Source organism: Hemitrygon akajei, chromosome 23, assembly GCF_048418815.1.
Source record: "Hemitrygon akajei chromosome 23, sHemAka1.3, whole genome shotgun sequence".
NCBI classification, from domain to species: Eukaryota; Metazoa; Chordata; class Chondrichthyes; order Myliobatiformes; family Dasyatidae; genus Hemitrygon; species Hemitrygon akajei.
The window spans coordinates 13,957,676-13,979,467 of NC_133146.1; the positions used below are offsets into that span (position 1 = coordinate 13,957,676).

The 21,792-nt window shown below is 43.8% G+C and overlaps 1 protein-coding gene across 4 annotated transcripts in view; it reads right to left on the bottom strand.

Moving 5' to 3' along the window:
• Positions 1-486: 486 nt before the first annotated feature.
• Positions 487-21,792, bottom strand: part of cutc (cutC copper transporter homolog (E. coli)) — a 49,422-nt gene continuing 28,116 nt past the window's right edge. For 2 of the 4 annotated variants that reach the window (XM_073026966.1, XM_073026967.1), the window contains 4 exons: positions 21,273-21,406; positions 17,251-17,278; positions 10,111-10,216; positions 487-934 (listed from right to left, as the gene is read on the bottom strand). In XM_073026966.1, coding sequence (XP_072883067.1) covers positions 823-934; positions 10,111-10,216; positions 17,251-17,278; positions 21,273-21,406 — 380 coding nt within the window. In that variant the 3' untranslated portion in view covers positions 487-822. The other 2 variants (XM_073026969.1, XM_073026968.1) reach the window with 2 other exon arrangements.

The following is a 21,792-nucleotide window of genomic DNA, read 5'->3' on the forward strand; positions in this document are numbered from 1 at the left end:
TGAATCTGTGAACTTCATTGCCATAGACAGCTGTGAAGGTCAAGCCATTGGAGTATATTTAAAGTGGAGTTTGATTAGTAAGGGCATTAAAGGTTATGGAGAGAAGGAAAATAAATTAGGCATGATGGAATAGCGGAACAGACTCAATGGGCTGAATGTCCTAATTCTGCACCTATGTTTTATGGCCTTATCCAGGGGTAACACAGGGCAGAAGCACCCCAGCTTTAATCCCTAGCCTATGCGGAGTTCCAAGTTTCAGCTGGACATCAGGAGTATCATAGCTGGGTTGAAAGGAACTCGTCAATGCTTCCCATTGCAGATTTAGAGAGGGATGCAGACATCTGTGGCCAGGTAGAACTGAGAGTGGCCAACCTGAATGGTGTCACACACAACTGAGTTAGGTACCGTGGACCTATATCCCAACAAAGAATCACACATTGAAGAAAGGGAGGGAAGTGGAAGAGAAGGGGATATTATAACAGAAAAAGAGGTCCAACCAGACAAGTTTTTAATTGTAATAATTGTTAACTGGAGATTGTACTCCATGCACTTTGAGTGGGAAGAGTTCCATCTTCATATGGTTAGGCATGAGCTGCAGAACATTTAAACTAGACCTGATGGTTCATGATCTTCAAAAGAGATGCAAACAGGCTCTCCCCATCCATTAAAACTCCTTTTCAGTCCAATTATCCCAGCTGCTCCTTTCTCAGGCAGTAACTAAGGCACCATTTTTCAAATGACAAGACCCACATTAAAACATGTAAATTCTTCCTTGTAGCTCCTCTTCGTTCCTTCTTTACCCAGGCTTGATGCTCCTCGTATTTATACAATGTCCTTGGCAATGGCATTCAGCATTCGAATTTTACAGATGTCTGCCACTTTCACGCTGTACTCTGGCGGGGAGAGGGAGGCTCCCATTGAGACCGAGTTGTTTCTAATGAGAGAAGAAGAAACAAACAGTTATCATCCCACTGCAGCTCTAATTGACCATCACTACCATCTGATCATATCCTCCACTGCATCTGCTGGTTAGTTAAGATGTCCCCTGTTTATATTTGGCAGGTAAGACCACCTTGCAGGATTTCTTTGGAGATGAGATGCAAGGTGGTATCAAAATGGGGACAGAATATCGTTCACTGACTAGTACAATAGCGATATACAGGTAGACCACAGTGCATTGTGTTTAACTATAGGATGCAGAAGTGGGCTGAGAAGTGGCAGATGGAGTTCAACCCGGAGAAGTATGAGATGGTACACTTTGGAAGGACAAACTCCAAGGCAGAGTACAAAGTAAATGGCAAGATACTTGGGAGTGTGGAGGAGCAGAGGGATCTGGGGGTACATGTCCACAGATCCCTGAAAGTTGCCTCACAGGTAGATAGGGTAGTTAAGAAAGCTTATGGGGTGTTAGCTTTCATAAGTCGAGGGAGTTTAAGAGTCGCGATGTAATGATGCAGCTCTATAAAACTCTAGTTAGGCCACACTTGGAGTACTGTGTCCAGTTCTGGTCACCTCACTATAGGAAGGATGTGGAAGCATTGGAAAGGGTACAGAGGAGATTTACCAGGATGCTGCCTGGTTTAGAGAGTATGGATTATGATCAGAGATTAAGGGAGCTAGGGCTTTACTCTCTGGAGAGAAAGAGGATGAGAGGAGACATGATAGAGGTGTACAAGATATTAAGAGGAATAGACAGAGTGGACAGCCAGTGCCTCTTCCCCAGGGCACCACTGCTCAGTACAAGAGGACATGGCTTTAAGGTAAGGGGAGGGAAGTTCAAGGGGGATATTAGAGGAAGGTTTTTCACTCAGAGAGTGTTTGGTGCGTGGAATGCACTGCCTGACTCAGTGGTGGAGGCAGATACACTAGTGAAGTTTAAGAGACTACTAGACAGGTATATGGAGGAATTTAAGGTGGGGGGTTATATGGGTGGCAGGGTTTGAGGGTCAGCACAACATTGTGGGCTGAAGGGCCTGTAATGTGCTGTACTATTCTATGTTCTATAGCACTGCAATCACTCGAGTTGAGTATGTTCTCCCAAGGGGTTGTCTATTGGTAGGTTCCCAGTTGGCTGTAGGGGCTGATCTGAGATCAACGTATCCTGGTGCATTATGAGCAAGAGTAAGTGGTGACTATGGTTGATGGCTAGGTCATTTTGTTGTCCAGTCTCTCTTCTCATAGCTGCTGCTTGTCCAACTATAGAGAAAAACAAGAGACCTTTAGGGCTTTAGATTCATTCAGAATCAAATTTAACATCATCAGCATATGTCATGACATTTGTTAACTTTATGGTAACAGTACGATGCAATACATGATAAATAAATATAGTTACAGTAAGTATATAAATGTCTATTAAATAGTTAAGTTAAATTAAGTAGTGCAAAATAACAGAAATAAAAAATGTAGTGAGGTAGTGTTCATGGGTTCAATGTCCATTCAGGAATCAGATGGCAGAGGGGAAGAAGCTGTTCCTGAATCACAGAGTGTGTGCCTTCAGGTTTCTGTACCTCCTTCCCGATGGCAACAGTGTGAAGAGGGCATGTTCTTGCCGGTGGGGATTCTTAATGATGGACACCGTCTTCCTAAGGCACTGCTCCTTGAAGATTTCTTGGACACTACAGAGGCTAGTACCCATGATAGAGCTGATTAATTTTACAGGTTTCTGCAACTTATTTCGATCTTGTGCAGTGCCCCCCCCCCCCCATACCAGACAGTGATACAGCCAATCAGAGTTCTCTCCACGGTACATTTGTATAAGTTTTTGAGTGTTTCACTTGACAAACCAAATCCTAATGAAATATAGTCACTCTCTTGCCTTCTTTATAGCTGCATCAATATGTTGCATCCAGGTTAGATCCTCAGCGATATTGACACCCAGGAACTTTAAATTGCTTACTCTCGCAACTTCTGATCCCTCTATGAGGATTGTTTGTGTTCCAACGTATTACCCTTCGCGAAGTCCACAATCAGCTCCTTAGTCATGCTGATGTTGAGTACAAGGCTGTTACCGTGACACCACTTAATTGGTATATCTCATTCATGTATGCTCTTATGTCACCATCTGAAATTCTGCCAATTATGGCTGAATCGTCAGCAAATTTATTGATGCTCTTTGAACTATGCCTAGTCACACAGTCATGGGTGTAGAGGGAGTAGCACAGTGGGCTAAGCACACATCCCTGTGGAGTGCCAGAGTTAATAGTCAACGAGGTGGAAATGTTATTTCTAATCCGCACAGTTTGTGGTCTTCTGGTTAGGAAGTCAAGGATTCAATTGCAGAGGAGGTACAAAGGCTTAAGTTCAGATGTCCATATCTCAGTGACAAACTCTTTACATAATGACCTCGATTTCAAGTGGTTTAATATTAAAGTGGTAATGCCAGAAATACTTCGGTCAGACAGCATCTATGAAGGGGGAAGAAATGAATAATTCAGGCTGAATGACTTTCACCAGCTGAAAGCCATTAACCTACATCATTCGCAGGGAGTCTCTTGGTTAAAAAATGCCCATTTATGGATATTCCTACATTTAAACAAACTCACAAAATGTTTCTGAATTTAAATGTCATATGTAAGTACATATGTTTGTTCCTATGAATGGCAAAACCAGTTTCTTTTTTAGTACCTGCTCTTTCTTATAATTCCAAAGCACATTTGATACTATTTGTTACAATACTGTGGAGGTATGGTTACCAGAGTAAGTAACATGGAACAGGCCTCATGTGAGGAACCAGATGACTGGAGAATGAAAAGCACAGTTGCCCTTTTCAAGAAAGGCAGCAGGGAAAAGCCTACTCTAAGACTGATCTTAGAGTAGGTTAAAAGGTCGACACAGTACAAGCCTTTCAGCCCATGATGTTGTGCTAACCTTTTAGACAATAGACAATAGGTGCAGAAGTAGACCATTCAGCCCTTCGAGCCTGCACCACCATTTTGAGATCATGGCTGATCATCTACTATCAATACCCGGTTCCTGCCTTGTCCCCATATCCCTTGATTCTCCCATCCATAAGGTACCTATCTAGCTCCTTCTTGAAAGCATCCAGAGAATTGGCCTCCACTGCCTTCCGAGGCAGTGCATTTCAGACCCCCACAACTCTCTGGGAGAAGAAGTTTTTCCTTAACTCTGTCCTAAATGACATACCCCTTATTCTCAAACCATGCCCTCTGGTACTGGGCTCTCCCAGCATCTAGAACATATTTCCTGCCTCCATCTTGTCCAATCCCTTAATAATCTTATATGTTGCAATCAGATCCCCTCTCAATCTCCTTAATTCCAGCGTGTACAAGCCCAGTCTCTCTAACCTCTCTGCGTAAGACAGTCTTGACATCTCAGGAATTAACCTCGTGAATCTACACTGCACTTCCTCTACAGCCAAGATGTCCTTCCTTAACCCTGGAGACCAAAACTGTACACAATACTCCAGGTGTGGTCTCACCAGGGCCTTGTACAAATGCAAGAGGATTTCCTTGCTCTTGTACTCAATTCCCTTTGTAATAAAGGCCAACATTCCTTTAGCCTTCTTCACTGCCTGCTGCACTTGCTCATTCATCTTCTGTGACTGATGAACAAGGACTCCTAGATCTCTTTGTATTTCTCCCTTACCTAACTTTACACCGTTCAGATAATAATCTGCCTTCCTGTTCTTACTCCCAAAGTGGATAACCTCACACTTATTTACATTAAACGTCATCTGCCAAGTATCTGCCCACTCACCCAGCCTATCCAAGTCACCCTGAATTCTCCTAACATCCTCATCACATGTCACATTGCCACCTAGCTTAGTATCATCAGCAAACTTGCTGATGTTATTCTCAATGCCTTCATCTAAATCGTTGACGTAAATCGTAAACAGCTGTGGTCCCAATACCAAGCCCTGTGGCACCCCACTAGTCACCACCTGCCATTCCAAGAAACACCCATTCACCTCTACCCTTTGCTTTCTATTTGCAAACCAGTTTTCTATCCATGTCAATGTCTTCCCCCCAATGCCATGAGCTTTGATTTTACCCACCAATCTCCTATGTGGGACCTTATCAAATGCCTTCTGAAAATCAAGTTACACTACATCCACTGGATCTCCCTTGTCTAACTTCCTGGTTACATCCTCGAAAAACTCCAATAGATTAGTCAAGCATGATTTACCCTTGGTAAATCCATGCTGGCTCGGCCCAATCCTATCACTGCTATCTAGATATGCCACTATTTCATCTTTAATAATGGACTCTAGCATCTTCCCCACTACTGATGTTAGGCTGACAGGTCGATAGTTCTGTTTTCTCCCTCCCTCCTTTCTTAAAAAGTGGGATAACATTAGCCATTCTCCAATCCTCAGGAACTGATCCTGAATCTAAGGAACATTGGAAAATGATTACCAATGCATCCGCAATTTCCAGGGCCACCTCCATTAGTACCCTAGGATGCAGACCATCTGGACCTGGGGATTTGTCCGCCTTCAGTCCCATCAGTCTACTCATCACCGTTTCCTTCCTAATGTCAATCTGTTTCATTTCCTCTGTTACCCTATGTCCTTGGCCCATCCATACATCTGGGAGATTGCTTGTGTCTTCCTTAGTGAAGACAGATCTAAAGTACTTATTAAATTCTTCTGCCATTTCTCTGTTTCCCATAACAATTTCACCCAATTCATTCTTCAAGGGCCCAACATTGTTCTTAACTATCTTCTTTCTCTTCACATACCTAAAAAAGCTTTTGCTATCCTCCTTTATATTCCTGGCTAGCTTGTGTTCGTACCTCATTTTTGCCTTTTTAGTTAAGTTCTGTTGTTCCTTAAAAATTTCCCAATCATCTGTCCTCCCACTCACCTTAGCTCTGTCATACTTCCTTTTTTTTAATGCTATGCAATCTCTGACTTCCTTTGTCAACCGCTGTGGTCCCTTTCCCCCCTTTGAATCCTTCCTTCTCCGGGGGATGAACTGATTTTGCACCTTGTGCATTATTCCCAAGAATACCTGCCATTGCTGTTCCACTGACTTTTCTGCTAGGATATCCGTCCAGTTAACTTTGGCCAGCTCCTCCCTCATGGCTCCATAGTCTCCTTTGTTCAACTGCAACACTGACACCTCCGAGCTGCCCTTATCCTTCTCAAATTGCAGATAAAAACTTATTATATTATGATCACTACCTCCTAATGGCTCCTTTACTTCAAGATCGCTTATCAAATCCTGTTCATTACATAACACTAAATCCAGAATAGTCTTGTCCCTGGTCGGCTCTCGTACAAGCTGTTCCAAGAATGCATCCCGTAGGCACTCTACAAACTCCCTATCCTGGGGTCCAGCACCAACCTGATTCTCCCAGTTCACCTGCTTGTTGAAATCCCCCATAACTACTGCGACATTTCCTTTGCCACATGCCAATGTTAACTCCCTATTCAACTTGCACCCAATATCCATGCTACTGTTTGGTGGCCTATAGACAACACCCATTAGGGTCCTTTTGCCCTTACTGTTCTTCAATTCTATCCACACAGACTCCACTTTTCCTGACCCTATGTCCCCCCTTGCAAAGGACTGAATCTCATTCCTCACCAACAGGGCCACCCCACCCCCTCTGCCCACATTCCTGTCCCTACGATAGCACGTATACCCTCGTACATTCATTTCCCAGGTCTGATCCCCCTGCGGCCATGTCTCCGTTATCCCAACAACATCATAGTTACCCATTCGCACCCGAGCTTCAAGCTCATCCGCCTTATTTCTGACACTTCGTGCATTCAGATATAGAATTTTTAGCCCATTTCTCCTCTCTCTGTTTGAATCTCTGCCTATTGTGCTTAACACAGCTCCCAGAACTCCCATCGGGCTATACGCCCCTAGAATTTTGTTGTCCTTCCTAAATTTACCTATTCTTTCTGCACATTTAACTCCATGTTCCGTCAGACCATTCCTCTGTACATGTGTCCTCCTTATCACTTGTTCCGCCTCTCCTTTCTCTACTACACACTTAATATTCCGGAACCGTGTAGTCCCCACCTGTCCTTTATTCTTCATCTCGCTATCCTCTCTCTCTCATTCTGGATCCTTGCCCCCTGCAAATTTAGTTTAACCCCCCCCCAAGAAGCACTAGCAAACTTCCCTGCAAGAATGTTAGTACCGCTCCAGTTCAGGTGTAAACCGTCCCTTCGGAACAGATCCCACCTTCCATGGAACAAAGCCCAATTATCTAAAAACCTGAAGCCCTCCCTCCTGCACTATCCTCTCAGCCACGTATTAATCTGTATAATCTTTCTGTTCCTTGCCTCACTCGTACGTGGCACAGGTAGCAATCCTGAGATTGTTACCCTGGAGGTCCTGCTCTTCAGCTTCGCACCTAACTCCTGAACTCCCTACGCAGGACCCCCTCACTCATCCTACCCATGTCATTGGCCCCTACATGGACCACAACATCTGGGTTCTTGCCCTCCCTCTCGAGAATAACCTGCACCTGATCTGAGATGTCTCGGACCCCGGCACCAGGGAAGCAACATACCATCTGAGACTCCCGATCTTCCCCACAAAATCTCCTATCCGCCCCCCTGACTATAGAATCCCCTATCACTACCGCTCTCTTCTCTTCCCTCCTCCCCTTCCTAGTCAAGGGTCCAACCTCAGTGCCAGAGACAGGACCACTGCAACTTGTTCTTGGTAGGTCATTCCTACCAACAGTATTCAAAACGGTATACTTATTGTTGATGGGAACGGCCACAGGGGTGCTCTGCTCTCTCTGTCTGCTCCCCCTGCCTCTCTTGACTGTCACCCATTTGCCTACCTCCTGTCTTTTCGGTGTGACTACCTCCCGATAACTCTTATCTATCTCTGCCTCTGCCTCCCGAATGATCCGTAGTTCATCCAGCTCCTGTTCCAATTCCCTAACTCGGTCTGACAGGAGCTGCAGCTGGATGCACCTATTGCAGGTGTAGTCATCAGGGACAACTGTGTTGACCCTGACCTCCCACATACTGCATACGGAGCACACCACTGCTCTAACTGTCTCCCACATTACCTGATCCCAGATTAGTCAGAATAAATGAAAAAAGAACCTACTGACCTTACCTTTTTACCTCAGCAAGCACGTACTCAGGCTCACTGATTTCCTCTCACCGAAGTCCTCGTGCTCCGAAGCCCGCTGAGCCAAAGCCCAGCATTCTGCTCCCACTCTTTTAACCTACTCCAAGGTCAATCTAACCCTTTCCTCCCTCATAGCCCTCCATTTTTCTTTCATCTATGTGCCTATCTAAGAGTCTCTTACAAGTCCCTAATACATTTGCCTCTTTCACTACCCCAGGATGTGTGTTCTATACTCACTATAAAAAAATCTAACTCTGATATACCTCCTATTCTTTCCTCCGATCACCTTAAAATTATGTCCTCCCGGATTATGCCCCTTTGATCTTTTGTGCATTTTATGACCTATGGACAAAACTGATATGTTTAAAAGAAAATCCGCTCGTACACTCTGTACCTGTGTTTCTCTCTCCCCACAAATGTTGATTAACCTGCTAAATATTTCCAGCATTCTCTATTTTTACCTCAGATTTTCCAGCATCTGCTGTATTTAGTGTATAAGATGATGAGAGGCATTGATTGTGTGGAAAGTCAGAGGCTTTTTCCCAGGGCTGAAATGGTTAGCACGAGAGGGTACAGTTTTAAGCTGCTTGGAAGTAGGTACAGAGGATATGTCAGGGGTAAGTTTTTACGCACAGAGTGATGAGTGCGTGGAATGGGCTGCCGGTGACTGTGGTGGAGGTGGATACGATAGGGTCTTTTCAGAGACTCCTGGACAGGTACATGGAGCTCAGAAAAAGAGGGCAATGGGTAACTCTAAGTAATTTCTCAGGTAAGGACATGTTTGGCACAGCTTTGTGAGCCGAAAGGCCTGTATTGTGCTGTAGGTCTTCTATGTTTCTATGTTCTATGTAGTTTAATCTGGGATTGACCTTTAATGTAGTACTGAGGAGGGGTTAAGCCACCACTATTAGGAGTCAATTTATTAAGGACTGAACCGTATCAGATGAATTGTGACAATGTGTCAAGTGTATCACAACCATCAGGCTCTTGAACCAGGAGGGATAACTTCATTCAATTTCACTCAACCCAGCACTAAACTGGTTCATAAACCTATGGTCTCACTTTCAAGGACTCTAAAACTCATGTTCTCAATATTTATTGTTTGTTTATTTTTTATTATTATTATTATTATTATTATTATTATTATTATTGTTTTTTCACTTTTTGTATTTGCACAATCATTGGTTATTTGTCCATCTCTGTGTGCAGTTTTTCATTGACTTTATTGTGTTTCTTTGTAGATGCACACAAGAAAATGAATCTCTGGGTAGTACATAGTGACATGTACTTTGATAATAAATTGTCTTTGAACTTTGAAATGTACACTTGGCCGATTGATCGTGCGGTAAATCAATTTGGCCTCCTCCACTCTCTTTTGAACACAGGTTTTCGAGAGCACATGCTTTCATCTGGGCGAGCTCAGTTTGAAACCCCCTAACTATAATTTGTTCAACATGTACCATTACTAACACGACTCAGTGAAAACATTTACCGTAATCATTCTTGCTCTGTGCACACGTAACAAGGACCATTATTTATTGTGACTCAGCTTGAATTATTTATTATTATTTAGAGATAGAGCGCAAAACAGCCCCTTCTGGCTCAATGAGCCACATTACCCAACAAAACACCTATTTAATGTTAGCCTAATCACAGGATAATTCAGAATGACCAATTTACCTACTAACTTTGGACTGTGGGAGGAAACCGGAGCACCCAGAGAAACCCACATGGTCATCGGGAGAGCAGACAGGGTAGGAATTGAACCCAGGTCGCCAGCACTGTAAGGCTAACCGTTCTGTGGCCCCTGACAGATTATTTATTTATTTATGCTAAGTTGTATCTGCCTCTGGCAGCTTGTTATCAAAGGTTACTGCAGAGAAAAAAAACTAACTTTTTATTATACTTATGGCAAGAAATTCACTACTGTGAAGCAAAACCGAATTACAAATGGATGCTGTTCCTAAAATAGTATTAAGTGATAATCTTCCCTCAAACTTTATACATCCAGTATCAGAATTAATCATTTAATTTGCCTTACCGAAACTTCATTAAAGAGTCTCGGGAAGATCGAGCAGAACAGTGAAATTCGCAGATACCAGAGCCTTCCAGAATCCGCTGCAGGTTTCTCTCTGTTATTCCGCCACCTAGGCAGAAAGATAGACAACGTACTTTTTGTTACGCAGAAGGAGCACACCACCGAGAGAGCACCCCAAGGTCAGGATCATATCTGCACTGCTGGGACTGAGACAGCAGCACTACCTGCCGTGTCACTCAGGCAGCAACGTTCACCTATTGTGCAAAATGAATGGGGAGTCACAGAGTTATGCAGCATGGAAACTGGTCCTTCCGCCCATCTTGTCCATGCCGACCACCGTCCCAGCCTGTCTTGATCACCTTTGTCCCATATCTCCCTAAATCTTTCCTATCCACGTACCCATCTAAATTACTTTTAATTAGTCATACAGCACCACAGCACAGAAACAGGCCCTTCAACCCATCTACTCTGTGCCAAACTATATTTCTGCACAGTCCCAACAACCTGTACCTGGACCATAGCACTCCACACCCCTCCCATCTTGCCCCTATCCAAACTTCTCTTAAATATTGCAAACGAGCCTGCCACCACTCCCACTGGCAGCTTGTTCCATGCTCTCCTACAATTGTACATGCTACATGATACCAATCTCTAGCAGCCTGTTCCATAAACACACCACCCTCTGTGTGAAAATTATGCCACAGAGACCCCTTTCCCCTCTCACCTTAAACCTATGACCTTCTGTTTTTAGACTCCCCTCCCCTAGGGAGAAAGACTTTGATCTTATCTTTGCCCCTCAATATTTTAAATACCTCTGTAAGGTCATCCTTTAGCCTCCTACACTCCACGGAAAACAGTGTCAAACTACCTGGTCCTTCCTTATTAGGAACACTGCAATTTGGAATCAGCTTCAGCCTCAAATTCTGTTTCTTCGCTTCGTTTTAAATCTAGGCCAATGTCAGATTGAGGCGAGTGAGGCTCCCTGCCCCCATTCTATCAGAGCACCACCTAGTGTTCTCACTAGCTGTATTACCGTCTGGTAAGGGAGTTGCAAGCCCCTGAGACGGATTGTGAGGACTGCTGAGAGAATGATTGAGGTCTCTGTCCGCACCCCTCCTCAGAAGTGCTGAATTCGCAAAGCCCTCAGCATTGCCAAGGACCTCTCCCATCACTCCCACTATCTCTTTGTCTATCAGCCAGGAGGTACCATAATATTAGAACAAGGACAGTTAGGCTGGATACAGCCTCTTCCCCAGGCTGAGACTTCTGAACATCCTGCTGTCACCTAGTACCATTACAGCACTGCATATTTAACTGTATGTGTAAATGCACTTGATGTCAACTTGCAAATTTTCAGAATACTTTTTCTTTATCTGTTAATATTACTATATCAATAATATTTTATATGCTATATATTTTCCACAGATATATCATTTTCATATCATATATATCATTTTCCACAGATGCTGCCTGACCTACTGAGTTCCTCCAGCATTTTGTGTGTGTTGCTCTAGATTTCCAGCATCTACAGAATCTCTTGTCTTTACAGTTTGCTGCTCCTTTGTAAAGTCTCTTCAAGGGATGCCTACCCTGAAGAAGTTTAAACCTTCTCTTCGATGGAATTTTAGTGAGATCCTCTCTCACTGCTCCACCTCTGTGATCTCTGCTGCCCCCCAGCTCTTCGACCATGTGCTCACCCAGACCCGTTACCTCAGCCATGTATGCTTCCTGGGACCTTGTATCAGATTCCTTCTCCTCCAGCTCTTCCTACCCATCTGGCTTTATCTATCACCTTCTAGCTCAACCTCCCTACCCTCCTCCCCACCTCTTATTGGCATCTTCCCCCTTCCCTTCCAGTCCAGAAAAAGGGTCTCGGCCTGAAACATCACTACATTTCCATCGATGCTGCCTGACACACCGAGTTCCTCCAACATTTTGTGTGCGTTGCTCTGGATTTCCAGCATCTGCCGAATCTCCTGTATGTATATGATATACAATACTGTGAAAAAAAAGTCTTAGCCACAGTTGTGCTGTGAGGATTACATTCCTTGACTTCTCTAGTGCCTTTAACACCATCCAGCCCAAGATCTTAAGGCACAAACTAACGGAGATGGGAGTAGACTCTCACATGGTGGATTGGATAGTGGACTACTTGACAGATAGACCTCAGTATGTGCGGTTGGGAGACTGTAGGTCTGACACGGTGGTCAGCAGCACAGGGGCGCCGCAGGGAACCGTACTCTCTCCGGTCCTGTTCACCCTGTACACATCAGACTTCCAATATAACTCGGAGTCCTGCCATGTGCAGAAGTTCGCTGATGACACGGCCATAGTGGGGTGTGTCAGGAATGGACAGGAGGAGGAGTATAGGAAACTGATACAGGACTTTGTGATATGGTGCAACTCAAACTACCTGCGTCTCAATATCACCAAGACCAAGGAGATGGTGGTGGACTTTAGGAGATCTAGGCCTCATATGGAGCCAGTGATCATTAATGGAGAATGTGTGGAGCAGGTTAAGACCTACAAGTACCTGGGAGTACAGTTAGACGAGAAGCTAGACTGGACTGCCAACACAGATGCCTTGTGCAGGAAGGCACAGAGTCGACTGTACTTCCTAAGAAGGTTGGCGTCATTCAATGTCTGTAGTGAGATGCTGAAGATGTTCTATAGGTCAGTTGTGGAGAGCGCCCTCTTCTTTGTGGTGGCGTGTTGGGGAGGAAGCATTAAGAAGAGGGACGCCTCACGTCTTAATAAGCTGGTAAGGAAGGCGGGCTCTGTCGTGGGCAAAGTACTGGAGGGTTTAACATCGGTAGCTGAGCGAAGGGCGCTGAGTAGGCTACGGTCAATTATGGATAACTCTGAACATCCTCTACATAGCACCATCCAGAGACAGAGAAGCAGTTTCAGCGACAGGTTACTATCGATGCAATGCTCCTCAGACAGGATGAAGAGGTCAATACTCCCCAATGCCATTAGGCTTTACAATTCTACCGCCAGGACTTAAGAACTTTTTAAAAGCTATTATTAATGCTTTTTGAGATAGTGATTTAGATGCATATCATATTTTTTACTGAGTTAAGTATTGTATGTAATTAGTTTTGCTATAACAAGTGTATGGGACATTGGAAAAAAAGTTGAATTTCCCCATGGGGATGAATAAAGTATCTATCTATCTATCTATCTATCTATCTATCATATAGATAGCTAGGGTGCCTAAGACTTTTGCACAGTGGATGTGTTAATGTTAGAGAGGGTTCACAAAAATGATTCCAAGATTGAAAGGCTTGTCATATGAGGAGTGTTTAATGGCTCTGGAATTCCGAAGAATGAGGGGTGACCTCATTAAAACCTATCAAATATTGAAAGGATGTGGAGAAGATGTTTCCTCTGGTGGGGAAGTCCAAGTCAGAATAGAGATGCATCCTTTTAGACCGGACATGAGAAGTAATTTCTTTATCCAGAGTGTGATTAATCTGTGGAATTCGTTGCCACAGGCAGCTGTGGAGGCCAAGTTATTGAGTATATTTAAGGCAGAGGCTGATAAATTTCTGATTAGACAGGACATGAAGGAATATGTGGAGAAGGCAGGAGATTGGGGCTGAGAGGGAAAATGGAGCAGCCATGATGAAATGGCGGAGCAGATTTGATGGATCAAGTGGCCTAGTTCTGCTCCTTTGTCTTATGATTTTATAGTGCTGTAGTAACCTCATAATGGAATGTACTGTACTGCCACAAAAAACATAGTTCATAACCTGATTCTGCTATGGGTCTCTAATGTGGACTGAGAGTGGGAAAGGGGCAGGGAGAGGGAATCATGGCTGGGTAGAGGAGAGAGAGCAGGATGCACAAGAGAAACATTCTATAATGATCAATAAACCAATTGTTTGGAATCAAATTACTTTACCTGATGTCTCAGGGCTGGGTGTATCTGCAACTCCACCACTACCAGGCCCCGGCACCCCTTCTCTGCAACAAGTCCCACATCCCTCCGCAGCACTCCACCCTTGCCATTCCCGACATCTTCTGCTCCCGTCAGATTTATAAGTTCGCTCTCCACTCCACACTGACAAATACAGTACTGTGTTTTGCACCTTGGTCCCAGAGGGATCTTGTTTCATTTAGCTGTAGACATGTACACGGATGATTGACAGTAAACTTGAACTTTACTGCTTTTCCAAAAGCTCCCTTCTGGAAAGTACTATAGGGCTATTAGAGCATCTTAAAAGTTCCTTCCTCTAGCCAGTTAATCTGAACAACCATTCTAGTTAGCTCCCTCCCCATCTATTACTAACCCTGTCAATGCACTGTAAACACTTTAAACCACTTTTACAATGCTGTTTACAGTGTAAATACATGTTGGTATTGATGTATTTATACACATTTTATTCCATATCTCTACTTTAACATTTAACTTTATTTTTATATAATTCTTTATAATCGTTGAATGCTGTTGTCTTTTGTTGAATGTGGTGTCCTGACTAACACTCCACAACAAATCAACATGTAAATTTATACGGCTAATAAAATTGATGCGTGACCCTTGACAGTGAGAGTGCAGTGAAACACTGACACCTACTGGCTCTTCCACCAGAGAAAAAAAAAGCAATCTTTTAAAGAGATGGGTATGGCACAGGAACACAAGAAAGTAGGAGCCCTTTTTTGCCTCCGAGCAGTCACTGCTCCCACTCTCCCCTCCTCCTCCTATCATCCCTCCTCACCTGGATGCAGCTATTGTGCCCCCCAGTTCTTGCCCACCACCACCACCACCCCACCCGTTCCCTCATATCTTTATCCAGCTCAGATTAAAACTCTTAACCTAAATGTCTTAACCCCGCAGATGTTGCCTGACGTGTTGAGCTCCTCTAGCATTTTGGTTTTTTTTTCTTCTTCCCCCCCCCCCCCCGCCACCAAATTTCTGAATGGACATTGAACCAATCCATAAATACTACCTCACCATATCTGCTCTCTTTTTGCAACTATTATTTAATATATTTATTATCGTTTTTTAATCTCACACACATCAATATTCTTCATAACATCTGAAAAACTGGACACTGCCCTGTTTACAAGACCAAGCTAAAACTGCTTCTTGGAATTAGGTCTCAATTATTAGCCAAAAATGGAAGCCATTTATTGGTGCAGACTGGACAGGGATGAGTCACCTGCCCATCGCCTCCCTCTGGTGCCCCTTTTTCCCTTTCTCCCCCGGCCCACTGTCTTCTCCAGTCAGGTTCCTCCTTCTTCAGCTCTTCACCTCTTCCCCTCATCACCTCCCAGCTCTCACTTCACCCCACCCCTTACCAACCCACCCACCTTCCCCCTTCATCTGGTCTCACCTATCATCTGCCAACTTGTACCCCTCCCCCTCCCTCCCCTTCTTATTCTGGCTTCCAGCCCCTTCCTTTCCAGTCCTGACGGAGGGTCTCAGCCTGAAACATCAACTGTTTCAGCACCCTTCCACTGGTGCTGCCCAAGTTCCTCCAGCATTTTGTGTACGTCGCTCAAGATTTCTAGCCTCTGCAGAATCTCGTGTTCAGTTTGCAACTATTAGTTCTGGTCAAACAACAAAGATATTCATCAAAAATTCACCTAGTTTACTCGAGAAAATCGATATAAAGTAGAAAATCCTTTTTTGAGTAGGTTGACAATATGCAGGAGCTGTTACAGATGTGTTATAGGTTAAAGGACTGATATAGCATGACACAGGCCCTTCAGCCCAACCCATCCATGTTGACCACAGTGCCTCCCCAGCTAGTCTCCATTTTCTCCATTCTAAATATGTCCCTTTAAGCCCTGTCCCTCCATGTATCTACCCGAGTGCTTCTTAAATTAGTATTAAGAAACTTATACCCGCCTCAACCACTCCCTCTGGCAGCTTATTCCATGAATTCATCAATCACCCTCTGGGTGAAAACGTTGCCCCTCAGGTCCCTTTTAAATCTTTCCTTTCTCTCCCTAAACCTATACCCGAAAGTTTTGGACTCCCCTACCCTGGGAAAAAGGCTGTTACCATCCACCTCATCCATGTCTTTTGTAATATTAAACATTCCAGTAAGGTTGCCTCTTATTCTCCCACATTTCAAGGAATAAAGTCCAAGTCTGGCCAACCTCTCTCTGCAACTCAGGCCTTCTAGTCCTGGTGACATCCTCATAAATTATCCCTGCATTTGACCCAGTTTAACCATGTATTTCCTGTAATGGATTGCCCAACACTGTGTGTGGTACAGCACAGTTCTCTATACAATACACTGTGCACAGTGTCACCAGTCTATCTGAATTTGATTGAATTACTAATGAAACTTCTTACAAACAAACTTACTGCAATTAAACTGGATGATTTGGCTATTAGCAAATTAAAAATAAAACTGGCTTATGTTCTATGAGTGAACTCGGTTATTAACCCATTGTTTAACCACAATGGTCACATGGTTAAACTAGAACAAATACAGAGAAGATTTACGAGGCCGTTGCCAGAACTAGAGGACCTGAGTTATAGGAAGAGACTGAAACTATCATGACTGGTTCATCCTGGTCTGGTGCAGTAATTCAAATGCAATGGAACGCATGAAGCTGCAGAGGGAAATGGACTCATCCCAAAACATCACGGGCACGTCCCTCACTACCATCTACAGGAGGCACAGCCTCCAAAAGACAACATCTATCATTAAAGATCCCTACCATCTGGACCATGTCACTTTTCTGTAGCTACCAGAGGGTATAGAAGCCTGAAGTCCCACACCACCAGGTTCAGGAACAGCTACTTCCCTTCAACCATTCAGTTCTTGAATCAACCTAGCAAAAACGTAATAATAATAAACACTGTGAACACTGATACTTTACACTAAAACTGACCTTTTTTTGTTCTAATTGTATTTTCTTGCCAAAAAATGTATAATTTAAGATTTTTTTCTTGTGAATCCTGTTTATATGCACCTGTGATGCTACTGTAAGTAAATTTCTCATTGCAACTGTGCACGTCTTTGTGCATATGACAATAAACTTTTGAAAAGCCACTGATAAAAACAATCCATTTTCACGAAAATAATTTTTCATTACAATCCGATTAACACCCCACCAGACCCTGCTACCTTCCTTACAACAAAAGTCATTAAAATAATTTGAAATGGAAAAGGTGGTTACCTGCTACAACAATTATCCTTTGTTTTGCCTGAATAATATAAAATGGAAACATAAATGAAATTAGTGACTAGAATGAGGGAACTACAACGGGGCCGAAGTTTGGACCGTACGGATGTTGATTACACTAGGAAGAACAGAAGCAGAAATATGTTAATGCAGAGAGGCATGCAGCTCTGGAGTCAATTTCCAGGGCCAAAGGGACTGATATCTAACAAGGGATGTACTGGCATTGAGGAGGGTCCAGAAGAGGTCTACAAGAATGATCACAAGAATAAAAAGGTTAATGCATGAGGACTGTTTGATGGCTCTGGGCCTGTACTCACTGGAGTTTAGAAGAATGGAAGGGGTGGCGGTATCTCAGTGAAACCATTGAATATTGAAAGGCCGAGATAGGAGTGGACCTGCAGAGGATGCTTCCATTGTAGGGAGAGTCTAGGACCAGAGGGTGGTAAATTTGTGGAATTCATTGACACAGATGGCTGTGGAGGCCAAATCATATAGTATATTTAAAGTTGAGGTTGATAGGTCTTGATTAGTAAGGATGCCAAAGGTCATGGGAAGAAGACAGGAGAATGGTGTTGAGAGAAAACTTGGCCAGGATCGAATGGTGGAGTGCTCAAAGGGTCGAATAGCCTAATTCTCCTATGTCTTATGGCCTTAAGGATTTGAGGCTGAGGCAGAAAACAACACCAGCCTTGAGGACAAGGCTGGATCACTAAACAAAGTCTCCCATCCTTTTAAAGTGATGGAGAACTGCAGCCCATATCCAAACTCCAACAGCTCCCCAATGACTCAACCTTTATTCTCACCCTTGTTTTCAATTCTTTCTCTTGATTCTCCATCCCATGACCTTGTCTGAAAACACTTACTCTCAGCTATTTGTAAATATAGTTAATAGAGTCCCCTTAACATCTTGGCCTGCTGAGTAACTGCTGTGGAGTGACAGAGCCCTACAGGCCCTTCAGCCCATCTAGTCCATGTTGTCTATGGTGCCCACACAGCCAGTCCTAATTTTCCACATTTGGCCCAAATCCCACCCTTCCATGTACCTATCCAAGTGCTCCTTTAGTAACGTTATTGTATCTGCAAAAAAACACTTCCTCTGGCGCTCATTCCATACACACACCATCCTCTGTGTGAACAAAATGCCTCTTAGTTCCCTTCTAAACCTTTCCTCTCTCACCCTAAATCTACGCCCCTAGTTTCCATGGGGAAAAGACAGCTATTGTCCACCTAATCTATGCCTTATGTAACTTTAAACACGTGTAAGGTTGCCCCTCTTTCTCCTACGTTCCCATAATAAGCACCAACACGGTAATTTATCAAATACCTTTCCAATTTACATTGCCTGAACATTTATTTACCTCAATGAACTGCCCAAGTTAGACAGACCATATTTACCTTTGACAATTCACCTTCAGGTAACTTATTTTTTCTGTAATTCCCAGAACTCACTATGTCTGCTGAAAGTCACCATTAGGACTATCAGAGTCGCCCTACATTCTGCAGTGGTTACATTCCCTTACCTGTATTCTCATTCTCCAAACCCCTCTCATTTCATAGCTTTTGTTCATCTTCTGTCCAAATGCAACCACTGCCCATCAGGAGTATGACCTCCACCATATCTCCAAAACCCCCACCCTCTCAGTGAGATTCTCTTTGTCCTGTCTGACTTTCCCCCACCCCCTGTCCTAGTTAAAACTAGTTTTCTCTCTCAAATACAAGAGATTCTGAAGACGCTGGAAATCCAAAGCAACACACACAAGATGCTGGAGGAACTCAGCAGGTCAGGCAGCGTCTACGGAGATGAATATATAGTCGACGTTTTTGGCCGGGCCCCTTCTTCAGGACTGAAAAGGAAGGGGGAAGATGGGTGAGGGGAAGGAGGATTAGCTAGAAGGTGATAGTTGAACCCAAGAGGGTGGGAAAAGTCGAGGGCTACAGAAGAAGGAATCTGGACAGGAGAGGAGAATGGACCATAGGAGAAAGGGAAGAAGGAGGGACATCAGGGGAATGTGATAGGCAGGTGAGGAGAAGAGGTAAGAGGCCAGAGTAGAGAATGGAAGAGGTGGGGGGGGGGAGGGACATCACCTGTGGAAGAAATTGATGTTTTCTCTCTTCCCCAGATTTGACGCTGTATCCTTGACTCTATTTCTCTTCTCATAGGTGCTGCCTGACCTGTTTTTCATAGTTTTTGTTCATCTTGTGTTGCCTACCATCAATGACCCATCAACAGTAATGATCTCCCCAAAGTCTTTCCTGGCCTCACCCTGCTAAGAGGGTTCTCTTTTGCCCCGTCCATCTCTCCCACACCTTCCGACCAACTTAAAACTAACTGTATTTGACAACACATTTTTGACCTAAAACATTAACTGTGTTTCTCTTTCCACAGATGCTGCCTGACCTGCTGAGTGATTCCAACATTTTCTGTTGACTACATGAAACTATAGCACAGTACAGGCCCTTCAGACCACAATATCATGCCAACTTTTTAACCTATTCTAAGGCTACGTCCACACTACACCGGATAAATCGTAACCGAAGCTTTTTCTCTTTGTTTTTACCCTCCATCCACACTAAAACTGCATTTGCGTCCCCCGAAAACGGAGAATTTCAGAAATGCTCTCCAGGGTGTGTAATATTGAAAACACCGCTTGGCCGGAGCAGTGTAGACGGGGTAACCGGAGAAATCTAAAAATGCTGTCACGATGTGCCGGAACAGATGGTGAGGGCAGCGCGCCATTTCATTGTTTTCTTGAACGCAACCTAACAATTTCAGATGGCAACGAGACTGAAGCCAGAAGAGTTAGAAATGTACTCACCAAATACTTGGACCCATAACTTACTGAATAAGTAAGTATACTCACTTTGCCCTATTTTCTGTCTTTGCTGGTATGAAGGTGGTTTACCTATTTATGCAAGTACTTCTCTGACACAATAGATGTGTAACAGCCTAATGTAACATTGTATGGAATTACAAGATAATACTGATGCAGACATGTTTTATACATTTAACAAGGGGCTTTATTAATGCAACAGAGTTCGTCAGTTTTTCAATGTTTGTCGTCAGCCGGGTCATACTGTCCGTGAACTCCCTGTCAGTTGCCTCCATACACACCAGTATTTGTTTTTTTTTACTTTTAAGTCCTCCTGCATGAGAGCCAACAGCTGCCCATCGTTTAAGTTTTTCTAGTCTGTAACTGGACAAACGCACAAATCGCGCAACAAGTCATTCACAGCGAGATTTGACACCAAACATGTAGCTTGGTTTTGGTAGATGTGTCCTGCGCATGTGCAGTAGGAGGAGATTCACCGAAATATCCGTTTTAATGCAGACAGAGATATTTTTTAAAACGCATAGTGTGGACACCTATCATTTTTACATGAAACCAGCATTTTCAAAATTATTCGGTCTAGTATGGACGTAGCCTAAGATCAATCTAACACTTCGCTCCTCCATTTTTTGATCACCCACGTGGCTATCTAAGAGTTTCTTAAATGTCCCTAATCTATTTGCCTCTACCACCACCTCTGACTTGGTGTTCTACATACCGAGCACTCTCCGTGTAAAAAAACTTAACTCTGACACCCCCACCATACTTTCCACCAGTCACCTTAAAATTATGCCAACTCACGTTAGCCATTTGTGCCCTGGGAAAAGATCTCTGGCTATCCACTCTATCTGGTCTACACCTCTATCAAATCACCTCTCATCCTCCTTCAATCCAAACAGTAAACCCTTACTCACTCAATCTATCCACATAAGACATACTCTCTTATCCAAGCAGCATCCTAGTAAATCTCTTCTGCACCCTCTTTAAAGCTTCCACATCCATCTCATTATGAGGTGAACACTTCATTACATCGACATTTAGACCCAGAGATCAGTGACGCAATAGTTTTCTGCCTGTACCTCTGTTCTATGGGAGAGAGGCCACTTTCTACAGGTATTTCTCTGTGCTGATGGCTCTAATATAAAAGTCTTCATTTCAGCGAATGCAGATAACAAACCTTGGACTCACCTGTTCTACCAGGTGCTTGAGAGTTGGCAACCCCTCAAGGGCAGTGCTGTCACATCCGCTGGTGAGGACACGGTCAAAGCCCAACGAGATGAGACATTCCAGTGCCGTGGAGGGGTCATGCACCATGTCAAAAGCTGAGGGAATACAGACAAGAATGGGGGGGGGGGGGGTCAATGACGCCAATCAGTCACAGAATGGGAGAATACAAGAAAATGTGGCATGAGGTCTTCCACTGATTTGAAATCTACGCTCTGAGCTCCATCACAGGCACAAACCTCCCCAACATCTAGGAATCTTCAAAAGGTGGTGCCTCAAGTAATCAGCATCTATCATTAAAGACAAAGGTCTTTTAAAGATGAGCTTTATTTGTCAGAGTTTTTTTCTTGACTGTATGTCTGCTTGCTATCTTGAATGTGCAGTGTGTGCCTTGTGCTGGAGGAATGCTGTTTTGTTCAGCTGTACAAATGTATGGTTGATATACTAAGATAGGTGGCGTTGTGGATAATGAAGTAGGTTTTCA